Source organism: Cheilinus undulatus, linkage group 17 (assembly GCF_018320785.1).
Source record: "Cheilinus undulatus linkage group 17, ASM1832078v1, whole genome shotgun sequence".
NCBI lineage: Eukaryota > Metazoa > Chordata > Actinopteri > Labriformes > Labridae > Cheilinus > Cheilinus undulatus.
Window position 1 is genome coordinate 17,464,083 of NC_054881.1, and position 14,419 is coordinate 17,478,501.

Sequence of the window (14,419 nt, forward strand, 5' to 3'; positions counted from 1 at the left end):
TTGCTGTCTGCGGTGTCAGTGCTCTCCGAGGTAATGTGTGCTCTATTTGTCTTGTAGATGTTTTCCCCTCCTGTTAGCAGTGGAAAGAACGGGCCGACCTCCCTGGGGAGCGGACATTTCTCCGGCTCAAGTACGTCATCCGTCTCCCTTTTTTCCCCCCTCTCCTGCCTTCTTCTTCTTCTCCCGTCTTCTTACACCTGCTCGCTGCTGCTTCGCTTGCTGTTTAAATTCTCCAGTGTTGGTTTTCATGTTCTGTACGTGCAGATGCAGTTTCAGGGTTTTGCTCTGTGGATCACTTTGTGTTTTTAGGAGAATTTTTAAAAATGTACAGCTTGTAGCATTTTTGGACACTGGTTTGCCTGGATGTTGAGCTGTTGGTGTATTTTGCTCTAAAATTGAACTTCAAATGGTCATTACTCATCAGTTAAGTGCTGCACACTGAGTTTTTGCTTTGGTATGATACATCGGTCCATCCTTTAAAATCTCATTTGTCCTGAAAGAGCTGGCCACTTTACTTTTCAGAAGATGCTACTTAAACAAGAGTGCAATGTAAATATGTTTGAGTCTATTTTTAGTGGCGGATGAATACAAATTGAGTATTTTTCCCTGTAACACAAACACTAGTTTGTTGGATTTGATAGAACATTTCATCATAGTAAGTGTTAAATGAATATTGTGGTGCAAAATAGAGTCAATAGGTGCTGTTGTGATTTTTCATGCTTCTTTATTTTGGTGCAACAAGTTTGTTTTTCATCTGCTCTGGTTCATTCCTGAAGGAGACTTCCTGTTTTTCTGACTTGCTGCTCTCTTTCTTCCTGCCTCTTTGTGTGAGTGAGTGTATTGTGGAGATCAGCTCGCTGTTTTTTTCTACACGGTGCTGTTGTGAATGCACGCTTTGATTTGGGACAGGGGACTTTGACTTTTAAATGCAATAGATGTGTGTGTCTGATTGTAATGGTAAATGGTGCTGTGAGTGGTGCAGTTGTCAAATATTTAGCTATTTGTCACTTGAATCATTTGACCAATCAATGCTTTATTTACTCACACACATGCCCAATAACTCCAGTGAGGGAATTAGCCTGCAAAGGAGTCTGAATTAGGATGCAGATTGAAAATCTGCTCCTTAAAGAAGCTGTCATGCATTTTCCAAAGCATGAAAATCAATAAAATTTGAGCTTATTGATAGTCCTGCAAAGTATCACGGGTAATGTGACATTATATCTAAAGTCAAGTCATTAAAATCAAATCACCAGATCATAAAGGATTGTCTGAGTCTGTGAAGATGACTGAATTGCCCGCCAGTTAGCATAGAAATATGTACAACAAATTAACCACAATGCAAACCCTTTTGATATTACCTTATCTGCTACTCCTCCCATGGGTCAGTCATTCTTCTCCTTCAATCAAAGCAGTCATGATAAAGCAACCTGGCACACATAGTGGCTGCAAACTTATTGCAAACTCATACTGAGGCCGGTTGGGAATAGAGCAAAAACATCTTTTCTGCAGAGAAAAGCTTTCAGGGCTTTTTAATAAAGAGGTGTCCAGTTCTGATGGTATTGCTGCTGTAGCTACATCCAAATGACTCATTTAATTGGCAGCCAGGGCCATCCATAAGGGGGGGATAAAGGGAAGAGCTTTCTGGGGTCCTGCCAAACGAAGGGCCCATGAAGGTCAGAAAAATTGTAAAGTTAAGCTGTGATGACTATCTTTCATTCTTGTTTTCTTTTATTCTTTAAACTAAATAAAAATGGGTTAAAAGTGGCTTTAACAGGTGTAAAATGGCACAAATGGGTCATAAAAATGGGTGGAAACTCAGAAAAATGTCTTCATAATTTTAAAAACAGTATAAAACATGACTGGAAAAGGGGTGGAAAGGGGTTTCAAGTGGTAGTAGTTGTAGCTGTTAGCCTTACATGCTTGAAATACACTCCTCAGCCAATTTATTAGGTACACCTGTTCAATTGCTGGTTGCAGAAATGGCTAATTAGCCAGTCACATGGCAGCAACTCACTGCATTTAGGCATGTTGAGTAGTTAAGACGACTTGCTAAAGTCCAAGTTGAGGATCAGAATGTTGGAAAAAAAGTAGATTTAAGTGATTTTGAACGTGGCATGATTTTCTGTTCCTGACAGGCTGGTCTGTGTATTTCAGAAACTGCTGATCTGGGATTTTCATGCACAACCATCTCTAGGGTTTAAGGTCAGACACAGGAAAATTACCAGTGAGCGGCAGTTGTTAGGAAGAAATTGCCTTTTTGATGTCAGAGGAGAAGGGGCAGACCAGTTTGAGATGATAGAAAGGCAACAGTAACTCAATTAACCACTCGTTATAACCACAGTATGCAAAATTAACTTTTCAAAGCAGAGGGATACGCCCATTTCCTTGTTTATCACTGGTGAATCCATCTTGCAAAGGTCCCATCTGAACTGTTTGGGCCCCGGTTAGAAAGTGACAGGACCAATCAGTGACGAGGGGCAGTGCTTTCAGGCGCAGCAGAGTAGTGACGTAAACAAGCAGCAGCAAGAGCTGGTGCAGTTATGGAGGAAGAGATTAGCGTGGATGCTGCTAAAGCACCAGTTTTATCAGAACTTGAAAACGTTTCTTTCTTAAAAGAAGAACAAAGAACAGCAGTGAGTTGTTGTCTTTTCAAAAACGACAAAAGTCTAGTACTTACATGTCTATAGTTGCCATGTTTCGCGTTATTCCTCAGTAGCTGTGCACGCACAGCCTGATAGTGGCTATGCCACGTGTTTTGTTGCTCTGATTGGCCTGTAGAGATGTGCCTCTGCCTTTTCTCAAATGTTTCCTATTGAAGCTTTCCCAGAGGGATGTGTGAAACAAATCCATCTGGCATGTCAGGTTAATGCAAAATACCATCTCTGAACGAACAACACATTGAACCTTGAAGCAGATAGGCTACAGCAGCAGAAGACCACACTGGGTGCCACACTTGTCAGCTAAGAACTGAGGCTGCAATTTGCACAGGCTCACCAATATTGTACAATAGAAGAGTGGACAAACGCTGCCTGGTCTGATGAGTATCGATTTCATCTGCGACATTCAGATGGTAGGGTCAGAATTTGCCGTAAACAACATGAGAGCGTGAATCCATCTTGCCCTGTATCAACAGGTCAGGCTGGTGATGGTGGTATAATGGTGTGGGTATACTTTCTCGGCACACTTCGGCATCTTAGTATCAATCAAGCATTGTTTAAATGCCACAGCCTACCAGGTTATTGTTGCTGACCATGTCAATCCCTTTATGGCCACAGTGTACCCATCTTCTGATACTCCCAGCAGGATAATGCACCATGTCACAAACCTCAGATCATCTCAGACTGGTTTCTTGAACATGACAATGATTTCACTGTACTCCAGTGGCCTCCACAGTCACCAGATCTCATTTAAATAGAGCACCTTTAGGATGTGGTGGAACAGGAAGGATGTTTCCAACACCTTATTGAAACTATGCCTTGAAGACTAAAGGCAACTCTGAAGGCAAAAGGAGTCCAACCTGGTACTAGCAAGGTGTACCTAATAAAGTGGACGGTGAGGAGTGAGCTTTTGTTGTTAGCTTCCTTTATGTTATGCACAGGCTTTCAGTGACATAGTTGCTGGCTGTATGCACAGAATTGCACAAAGATGAGCTGTATACAGCAGCCTTAAGTGCCAGATCTATCGACTGGAAATGTTGGTATGATGCCTGACGTAACAGGGCACAGGTGGCCTCATGGTGTGAGCCTGGGTTCAAGTCCAGTCTGCAACCTCCCTGCATGCCTCTTTCCCACTCTCATCCCTGTTTTAACTCTATCCGCTCTATCCAATAGTGGCATTGGTATGATAAGGCAGTTGATTGCTAAGGAGTATTGATAAGGGTATCGACATCAGTAAAGGACAGTATTGACTCATCCATGTTGTCAATGAACTGATAAGTATGAGATCCATTCATTCATAGTTAAGTAATTCAGTGACTCTGTCTCCAAGTTAGTTGGCCCACACAGTCCTTCATTAATTCATTTATTCATCAATGGAAGCCAATGAGTGAGTCAGACTCTTATTGATTGATTGAGTCAGTCAGAATCTCCGGTCATGATCAGACTAGCAATTTGTTAGTGCCGCTGGGTTCATTAGACCTCATAAAACCTGCAGGGTGGTTCCCACTGAACCTCAGTTAACTCGTGCTTAACCCCAAAATAACACCATGGAGCAAAATGTGAATCAAACATGTTAGAGCTTTGATTTGTGGTGAATCATTGAGTATCTACTAATCATTCTGACAAGCACAAACCGTTTTGACTTTACAGATTTGTAAAACCTGTCACAAAGCTAAAAAAATAAGAGTTTGACTTCAAACTCGATCCGTTTGTGTCTCAATCTAGGCTTCCTTTTATTACTCTTCATAGTATGACAAATCAACACAGACAAAGCCCCTTGGGATGCTGCAACAAAGCGCTGTTTTTGGAGAGGGAGCTGGCTAGATGTCTGCTCTGCATTGATGCAGTGAGATCTCTTACTGAAGTTAGATATAGATTTCCACTTTAATGTTTTTATTGTATTTGGAAACAGTTTATGCAGCTTTTTGGTTGCTTACTGAGTGTTTTCATCAGTTAGGTTGTCAACGTTTTTGATGCTTTTTGATACCACAATACAGTGTCCTTTATTTAAATCATCAATAGAGTGGAACAGAGGGCAAACTTTGAAAAAAAATACAGATCTTAAGTTGGATTTGCTGACCAAAAGCTACTAAGAGCAAACTGTAGAGTGCACTGTCTGAAGTGAAAAACAAGTGTGCCATGCTTTGGTATGGGAATATTGCCCGTGTACCGTATTTGTGTAATTCAGACTGTGTGCAGGAGCATGCTGACGTGGAGGTGTTAGGCTTTAAGGTCGTCTGTTGGTCCACCCGGGCCGACCTTGTGAACATGAAGCTCAAACAAAGCTTTGACGGATTTTCAAAAGACTGCACAAATGTTCACTCTGCACAAAGACAAAATTACTCAATTTTGAAGGTCAAAAGGTCATTAGCTCTCGTCTTAATTCCTTGCTTTCCAGGCCACTCTTGTGAACCTGATATTGCCAGAAATCTTTGCGCAAATTTTGCACAAATATTCATCCTGACTTAGTGAATACATTTTAGCCCTCAAACATCAAAGCACTTAGCAATGAATTTAATCTGAACCCCATTCCATTCTAGCTCCTCACATTGTTACCTTTAAGGAAAATTATGATCTTACATTTAGTAGACCAGTGGTGAACCCGGGATGTTTAAAGAGCAGAGGTGAAAATAATTAAAAGGGCACCTGCTGTATATGGTGGGATATCAGTGCACACAAGTTGTACATTTGTAATGAAGTTAACTTGAAATTAACTTGAAACTGAGAAATTTATGGCACTTGTTTATCTTCTCCACTAGTTGGCATGGGACACAAAATTCAATGTGTCTTTTTTTCATTTAGAGGGCACCAAAGAGGGAATAACTTCAAATTTTGTCCATTTAGAGGGAATCAAAAAGGGGAATTTTTAAAATTTGATCCACTTAGAGGGCACCAAAGAGGAAAAACTGTCAATTTTAGTCAATTGAGAGGGAAACAAAGAAGCCAGACCTTCAAATGTATACACTAAGGCGGCACCAAAGAGGGAAAATCATGAAGTTTTGTTATTTTGGATGGCACCAAAGGGAATTTTTGTCAAATTTTTTCCATTTACAGGTCACCAAAGAGGGCAATTCTTCAAATTTGTCCACTAAAGGGGACCAAAGAAGGAAACTCATCTAAATTTGTCCTTTTAGAGGGTGTTAAAGAGGGCAATTTGTCAATTTTTAGTTTTAGAGGACACCAAGGAAAGCATTTTGTCTAATTTTTTTGTCCACCAAAGGACCTCCTCTTTGGCCTCCAAACAGCACTTTGGTTGTGTTTCATTTCAAACATTTCTTCATCAGGGCATTCACCCCCCTTGCCACCCCTCTGAGTCCACCAGTGTTGTAGATCGATCACTGGCAGTATTAAAACAGGGAACATGGACTGTCCTGTAACAATTTTAAACAAAGTTGTACGGTAAAATAAAGTGATAACAATCAAACATGGCTGCACTGGTCTCTATACACACCTGTGAATGTCTGACAATCAGTCCAGTCCAGGGTGTGCCCTGCCTTTTGCCCAATGACAGCTGGGACAGCCCCCTATGACCTTAAATGGGATAAGCTATGTAAAAAATAGATAGATGAAATGATAAAGCAACATAAAGCCTGAATGACTGATTGAAATATAATACATTTTGGGGAACTTTGCAACCAAAAGTGATGTATTTTGTACTTGAAATGAGGGTTATTATATTAATCTGATTATGGTTGGAATCACAGACATATTGATGTATAAATACACAGTTTTAATCATAAATAAGCTAATGATTTTATGATTTCTTTCTTCTGTCTTCCTTCTGCTGTCCCTGGACTTACAGTCTTATCTGTCGTCTGTGATCATATATCAGGTTGTAGACGGTGCCGCGTTTCCCTCATGTACTTTCCAAAGATTTTATTGTAATTGTACGAGAGTTGTATAAAACCCTCAGTCTGTACAAGATGAGCTCAGCCTTTGTTCTTCAGAACAGGAGGACACTTTCTTTTAAAAATCTTTCTGGAAGCCTTTCACAGAAACCTGCCGATCCATCTCTGTTTCTGCCGCTCGTCTTCTTTGCCTCTAAACGGCGCTCGGAAGCCATTTTGTTTGTTGGCTGGAAAACAGAGAAATGTCGAGACGTCTTCTTTGTTTACTGCTTCGTTGTGTGGTTGTTGTTGTTTGTGCTCTGTGGTTCGCTGGTGTTGTTTGCTCCCGTGCCGTGCATACAAATGGAAAAGGACGATGGATGTTAAGAGTTTGAGGGAAAAAAAAAAAAGGCGAGTTTCTGTCAAATTTGTAGCGGTTGTTGGGCCTGGGTTTGCTGCTTCGAAGTGAATCTTCATTTAGTTTCCTTTTGATTCAGGAACACACACTGGTGTCACACACATGCACTCAGCCCTAAACACTTTTCTAAACACCCACATGTACAGCACACACATCAGCTAACACACTGCGCTCACCCCTGCTGTGGCTTTCTGCAGGCCTCGGCATTTTGATGAGCCTGCCGCTGTTTGTGAATGCAGCTAATTAGAACTCTATAGACCTACACAACCACAAGAGCAGCCGTTTCCAAAGGCTGGGGCGAGGGCAGGAGAGGGGACACGCTGAAACTGAACCAGGCCCTGACTGGTTCAGGTGTCAAACTCAGGATTGGATGTTAGAAAAGTAAAAAAAAAAAAAAAAAAAAAAAAAAAAAGAGACATTCTGGAAATATTTACATGAACTTTTACTCTAGTAACGTATTTTATTTTTCATAAGTTCTGGCTAGGAATTCATTTTTACTGCTCCAGATTAATTATCATGTCACAGATTTTATAATAAAACAACAATTTCTAGCTGTCGCCATCTTTTGGCCAGATTAGTTTGTTCCCTTTACCCTCATTTATGCCATAAGTGCCACTAGAAAAAGCCCTTGGTAACTATAAACCAGTTTGGAAAGAAAATCTCTCACTGTTGTATTTTTATTTTATAGGACAGGATAGAGATAGAAACTGGGGATGTGATTTAGATGTCGAAGGGCATGGGACAGATACCCGGTTCACATATTTATGGCATGGGATGTATAGGTGCATCTCAAATAATCATAATATCATGGCATTTAATTCAAGAAGTGAAAGTAGAATATCATGACACATCAGTCCAAAAAAGGATTTATAAAACAGAAATGTTGACCTTCTGGAAAATGATGCTCATTAATGCACTCAGTAATTGGTCGGAGTGCCTTTTGCATAAATTACTGCATCTATGGGATGTGTCATGGAGGCGATCAGTCTGTGGCACTGCTGGGGGTGTCAAGATGTCCAGGTTGCTCTAGAAGCAGCCTTAAGCTTGTCTGTATTGTTGAATCTGGTGTTTCCCATCTTCCTCCAGAGATTCTCTAAGGCAGTGCTTCTCAACTGATGGGTCGGGACCCAAAAGTGGGTCGCGGAGCAGTTTTCAGTGGGTCATGACTAGGTGTGTGAAAAAAAATGGTGGCAAAAGTCTTAAAGTCCTTATTGGACATGCATTGAAACCTTTTATTTTACCCTGTTTTACTGTGAAATTGGGTAAATTTAAATATTAAAATTTTTTTGCAAACTTGGGTTGCGATCTGTTGTAAGACAGACTGGTGGGTCTTGAGGCTGGACCAGTTGAAAACCACTGCTCTACAGGGTTCAGGTCAGACCAGTTTGCTGGCCAATCAAGCACAGTAATACCATAGACAGTAAACCAGTTTCTGGTAGTATTGGCTTCTTTGTGGGCAGGCAACAAGTCCTGCTGGAAAAGGAAATCAGTATCTTCATAAGGCTTCTCAGCAAATGGAAGCATGAAGTGCTCTCAGATCTACTGGTAGATGGCTGACAGCATTGACTCTTAACTACATAAAGCACAGTGGACTAAGAACAGCAGATCACATGACACCCCAAACCATCACTGACTGTAGAGACTGAAAACATTGGACTTTAATCACCTTGGATTCTGGGCCTCCTGATCTTCCTCCACACTCTGGGACCTTGATTTCCAAATGAAATTCAAAATTTGAATCATTTGAAAACAGGACGTTGGACCGCTGAGCAACAGTCCAGATCTTTTCTCCTCAGCCCAGGTGAGAAGCTCATAACGTTGTCTGTAGTTCAGGATTGGCTTGACACTTAGAACACAACACTTGTCCATCTCCTGGACTCATCTTTGTGTGGTGGCTCTTGATCCACTGAGATTTGGCTTTAGTCCACTTCTTGTGAAGCTTTCCTAAGTTCTTGAGTCTGGTTTGTTTGACAGTCCTCTTAAGGCTGAGCTCATCCCTGGTACTGGTGCATATTTTCTTACCATACTTTCCCCTTTCAGTCAATTTTCCATAAATATTCTTTGATTCAGCCTCTGAGAACAACCTGCCCTTTTAGCAGTGACCTTTTCCATAATATTCCAATATTCTGAGAGAGTGGATATTTGTTATTTTCATTAGCTGTAGGCCGTAATCATCATGACTGAACAAAACAAAGTCTTAAAATGTTTCACTTTGCTTGAGATGAAGCTACAATATATGGAAATTTAACTTTCTGAAGTAAATCACCAGAAAAAAAACAACTTTTACATAATATTCTGTTTTTTTTTAGATGCACCTGTATTTCATATCCATATGAGTCAAACCCCATGTAGAAGGTGTTTTAGATGGGCAGAACCTTTACAAAAACATGGAGGGTGATTTGATGAACATTCTCTGCCATATTCATTATGGGCCATTCAGATCAATGAAACACATAACATAGCATGCAGCATCCCAGGGAGTAATACAGTAATGCAACCTCAACAGGTGGCTGTTACCTTTGTTCACTATCAGTGGAGTCAGTTGCTAAATGCCAAAGCTGGTCACAAGAAGAGCAAAAATATCTTTTCCACCAAGAAAAGCTTCTAGTGTGACTGATGAAAACATGTTGTACAGTTTGAATAAAATTGCCACTATAGCTACATCCACTAGGCATGGGTGCTGAAATGGTAATACTGTATAATCCTGGGATACTTAGAAATAGCCACTGTTTTAATTTAATTACCATTTAACTACCAATATGTTATAAAAGTGATGGCAAATCCCTGTCAATGATTTCCGGCTATTTGTTTAACAATGAGCGTTTAAAAAAACACACTTACACGTGTGTGTCATGGCATTGCACCATGGTTTTCTCCAAAATCAAACTGTTAAACTTGCACCACTGGCTGCAATTGGGACCATGGCAATGTGAGTTTACAAAAACCCTTTAATTCTGTTTCTGAGGGTGAATCAGTGATGAAGAATGATCTTAAGTTTAAGAAAACATATTTGCTGCAACAGCAACATTAGGCACAATGAAAACCTTAAAAAACCTTAGAAAAATTTGTATCTTATGTTGACCTGTGTTATATGATATGCCGATGAAGTTTTTGCATATTTTGGGAGCTAAAGTAGTCCGTAACTTTATAAGATTCCTACAAAGTGACATCTGAACAGAGCTCCCCATTGTTGTGCAACACAAAAATTGAATAATATTTACAACCTATCTCTACCTGTTAAGAATTATTGCTTCACATTACTATTTTTCATATTAGACAAACTTATACTTACTCTAAATCACTTCTAATGCCCCTTTGATGAATATTTTGTTAAAGGATTGAATGAAATGCCTTTGGAATTAAACACTGAGCTTGCTGTGTTTGGGCTACATGCTGACATGTAATTAGCTCGAACTGTTTGTTGTATAACAAGGTTTTAAAACACCTGGCGGGAAAATTTTGGGAAGGTTTGACCGCTCAGTCCTAGCATCCATACTAATGTCTTCACCAGCCACCAGTGTTTACAGACTTGCAATCATTTTCACAAAACCGCACTCATAGCTACCGCCTCTTTCTCCTAAAATGATGCTGATTGGTCCAGTCATTCTCTGACCAGAACCAAACGTTTCAGCTAGAAGCTTTGCAACATGGAGCCGTCTGATGACAAACATGGAATCTGGCCAGTCTGTTGGTCAGACTTCAACCTGGGCCTTCCACCTAGAGGAGTACGGCCTCTACATAGGGTGCAACCTAACCGCTGGATAACTGGCACCCATAGAGCACTGTAATAAAAAAACATCTAAATATTGATACTTGATATCAGTGATTTGACATATGTATTGCATGCGTCAAGACCACTATATATGGTCTATCCCATCCAAAAAAAAAACAGGGCTTTGGAAGACATCATCCACAACAAGCCAGAGTTGTCAAATGACACCTCTTGTCCGAAAGTAAGCCAGAGTTTGCTCAGCATCAGAGGCCCAAAGCTAAAAATGGGAAAGTTAAAATGTAAATCAGAGCAAAGGTAAACAACTTTAGCCATAAAGCATACATAACCTGAAAGAAAGAGTGCAGTTTGTCCCTGAATCCTCTATAAAATAGGTGGAGGTTGATGAACGGGGCTTAACAAGACTACATCAACAACAAATTTAGGGCATAAAGGAGACAACAGCCTGGATGAAAGAGAGACACAGAAGTGTAAAAATAACCCGTCAGTCTGACAGAGAGAGGCCCGGGATAAAAACAGGTTTAGGATTTGCTTCATCTGATGCTTTTGAGGATAAGAAATGACATTTTTCTCCAAACATGGAAATCATGTAAAGGTTGAATTTTGAAGTGACAACCTTCACACAATACTGTGAATACATTTCACTTTTGAAGCCCTCTCCTCGTTTCGATGTAATTCCTCATATTTTTGGCGATAAATTCACCTTCAGATACAAAAAAGCATCTAAACATAAACGCCGCACAATCCCCACGAGTCCCGGCTGACACGCTCAGCCCACGGTCATCACCAACCAGGAAGTGGATTAGGCGTTTTAATTATTGGGAGATTTTGCTGTTGTTGTTTATTTCGGGATCATCCCTGGAAAGATAATGCACACTTCAAACTCTGTGTGTGTTTCTAATCTCCTCCTGGATGAAGCCGTTCAGCACGCCGCTTCACTCTGCCTGTCAAAACGCTGCCACTCGTCTATTTCAGGTCTTGGCTGGTTTTGGTGTTTTTCCTCTTTTTTTAACGCTGTTATAACCTCTCAGATCCGCTGTTTGTCTCCCTGTCAATGGTGTTGGAAGGGGACTGAGTGAGTGTAAATCTGTTTAGGAGAGAATCAGTGTTCAGCATAGAAACGTCGGCCTGATTTGAAGAGATTTTGAACGTGTGTGAAGGTGAATGTGTGTTCCTGTGTTTGTGTGTATTTGAACGGGATGTTAGGACCAAAAAGGGGGATGGGAAGGCAGCGTTCGGGGGCGGGAGGGCAACCATCATCCCAGATGCCATGGAACATGAAGTTGGCAATGAGAGATGGAGGAAATGTTTCCTGAAGTGTCAGCAGACAGAAAAAGAGGATGAGAAAAGGAATAAAGGTAGGAGGGAAGGAAAGGTAAATGGAAAGAAGCAAAAGTAGGAAAAAAGACGAGGAAAAGGAGGAGGAAAGAATACATGGAGGATGTAAGGCGTGAAGACTAAGCAGGGTAGTAAGGAGAAAAAATATGACAAAAGACAGAAAGAGAAAGAAAGAAAATAGGAAATAACAGAGAAAGGAAAAAAAAAATTCCCAAATGGAAAGTAAAGGGGTAGTGACAATATTACATCTGATTAAACCCAAAATAAATGTGTGTTTAGTCCCTTGAATCTCAAGTGATTGTGAAGCCTTTATCAGTGGGTCATGGATGTGTGGCTGGAAATATGTGCTTTTATTTTAAAGGAAGTGTCTCTATTTATCTTTCCAATACTTTGTTTTACAGCTCAAGTCCAAATTGTCCCATTTCTTAAAGAAAAATTTGGTTATGATTGAAAAATGAACTAAATTTGGTCAGGATTTGCCATTTAGGACGGTGGGGTCTAGGCAATCTTAGGGGGGCCATGTTATGAGTAGAAACATAATGCATGAAAGTGTTTTAGGGCCATCCTAAAGACAAGAAATTAAGTGCAAAAGAGTGGATTTTGGGGATGGGGGGTAGGGTGAGATTATAAAGGCTATGTTTGCAAGAAAACAAAGGAGTGTCAAAAGTTATTCTAACACCAGTGAAACCACGACACCAAGTCTGTACAGGCAAAATAAAAGACAAAAGGTGACATGAAAGTTGAATATTCTCTATTTTTTTGCTATTACTGGGTTCAAAAATCTTTTTTAATATAAGGTAATTGACCTCTTGCAGCCCAGCAAAAGTGCCTTTGGGGCCTGCTGGGGTCCTGGCCCACACTTTAGGAAGCACTGTTGTACAGAATAACAGAAAAAGGTAAAGTGTAAAGGTTCTTAAAACACTTAAATTCAGACCCCCTGAGTTCTTAGTTCATTCAAATGGAATATTTATTATCACATGCCTGTTAACAAGTGCAAATATAATATAATATTTAGCTTTTAAACTCAAAGTATCCCTCTCTTTTGTCCCTCTTGCTGTTTTTCATACTTTTCATTTAATATTTAGGTTTCACTGTATTATAAACCCACTTGTCTTTATAAGGATAATGTTTTGCTTTACCTCAATATAAAATGGCAGAGCGGATTCTATTGAGAACTTGAGGAAAATTTTGACATGCCAGTGTCATTCAATGCTGGTTGGGATGACACATTTTAGCCTGGTGAGCCTAGCTGTTGTTTGTGTTGCTGGTGTTGCTGTAGTGTTTTACCTTGTTTGCTGCACAGCTTGCATTACCCATGTCCAGCTCCTGGCTTGCTGGTGTTTGAAGAAACACGAAATAATTAAGTATCTTTGCTTTTTACCTTCTGGCAGTCATTAAACTGCACCATGAGAGATGTGTATTTAGCAGCCATCGTTTCTGTAAAATCTGTCTTGATAAGGTTGTCAAAATTAGTCAAACTTTTTAAAACAACTGGTAAGGCAAGACCCAAAAGTGGGTTCTGGAGCTGTTTTCGGTTGTTCACAAAGTTGTAGCTTAAAGTCTGTGTATGGAAGACCAAGGCTAAAATGTGCACATTTGATTCGACTCTGTTTTCAATGACAATGAGTACATTACAGCTATTTGCTTGAGTATAAACATATAGTATAAACAATGTCAAATGTTAGTATGTTTTAATAGTGAACCAAAGACAGCATTACAGAGGCAGTTGGTGAGCTACCATAGCTAGCTATTGATCCTTTAATGCCTACTTTTCCTACTGACTACTGTTACTGTTAATGCTGTTACTGGTTTAGTTACATGTGGTTATACCTGATACAGCACATACACAACTTTATCCTCATTTTAATACATGAAAACAAAGCCAGACTGCACTGTTTCTACAAGATGCTATCATTGCTATCAGTTCACTGTTGTTTACATTGTTGTTAAAGAGCATGGCAGTCATTACCTGGACCTAAGGCGGCTAATAGTCAAAACAGAATGCTTTACAGTCCAGACAGAGCCTTTGACCAGGATTATAGGCATAAAATGATAAAAAGAAATCTAACAGAAGGGCTGTCAGTAATAATTGATTTATTTGGATGTGATTAATAAGCGCCTGATGAGAGCAGCTCATCAATTTTCAGACTTTTTTGTGATTTGTTTCAAAGGGAGCAACAAACTTAAACTCTTTTTCCCCGGTTTGGTTCTGACCTTTGGATCAGACAGTAGAAGAAGATGCTGAGTCTGAAGATTTTAAGTTCCTGTGCTTTTCTGTCTGATATAGGTCAGTTGGTATGGAGAAAATAGAGCTCAGGTAGCTGTATTTAAGTCTGTGTGTAGACATATCCAATAATTTGCATACAACAAATAGTGATGAGAGAGGGCTTTAGACTTGGATATGAATCTCAGATGTCCTTGATACACACCATCCAGAGTGTGGGGCTCA

At 40.1% G+C, this 14,419-nt stretch overlaps 1 protein-coding gene across 4 annotated transcripts in view; it reads left to right on the forward strand.

Annotated features, from left to right (window-relative positions):
- Positions 1–14,419, forward strand: part of LOC121524730 (transcription factor 4-like) — a 349,074-nt gene that overhangs the window by 10,243 nt on the left and 324,412 nt on the right. For all 4 annotated transcript variants that reach the window (XM_041810216.1, XM_041810213.1, XM_041810215.1 and 1 more), the window contains one exon: positions 58–130. In XM_041810216.1, coding sequence (XP_041666150.1) covers positions 58–130 — 73 coding nt within the window. The remainder of the gene's footprint in view (positions 1–57; positions 131–14,419) is intronic.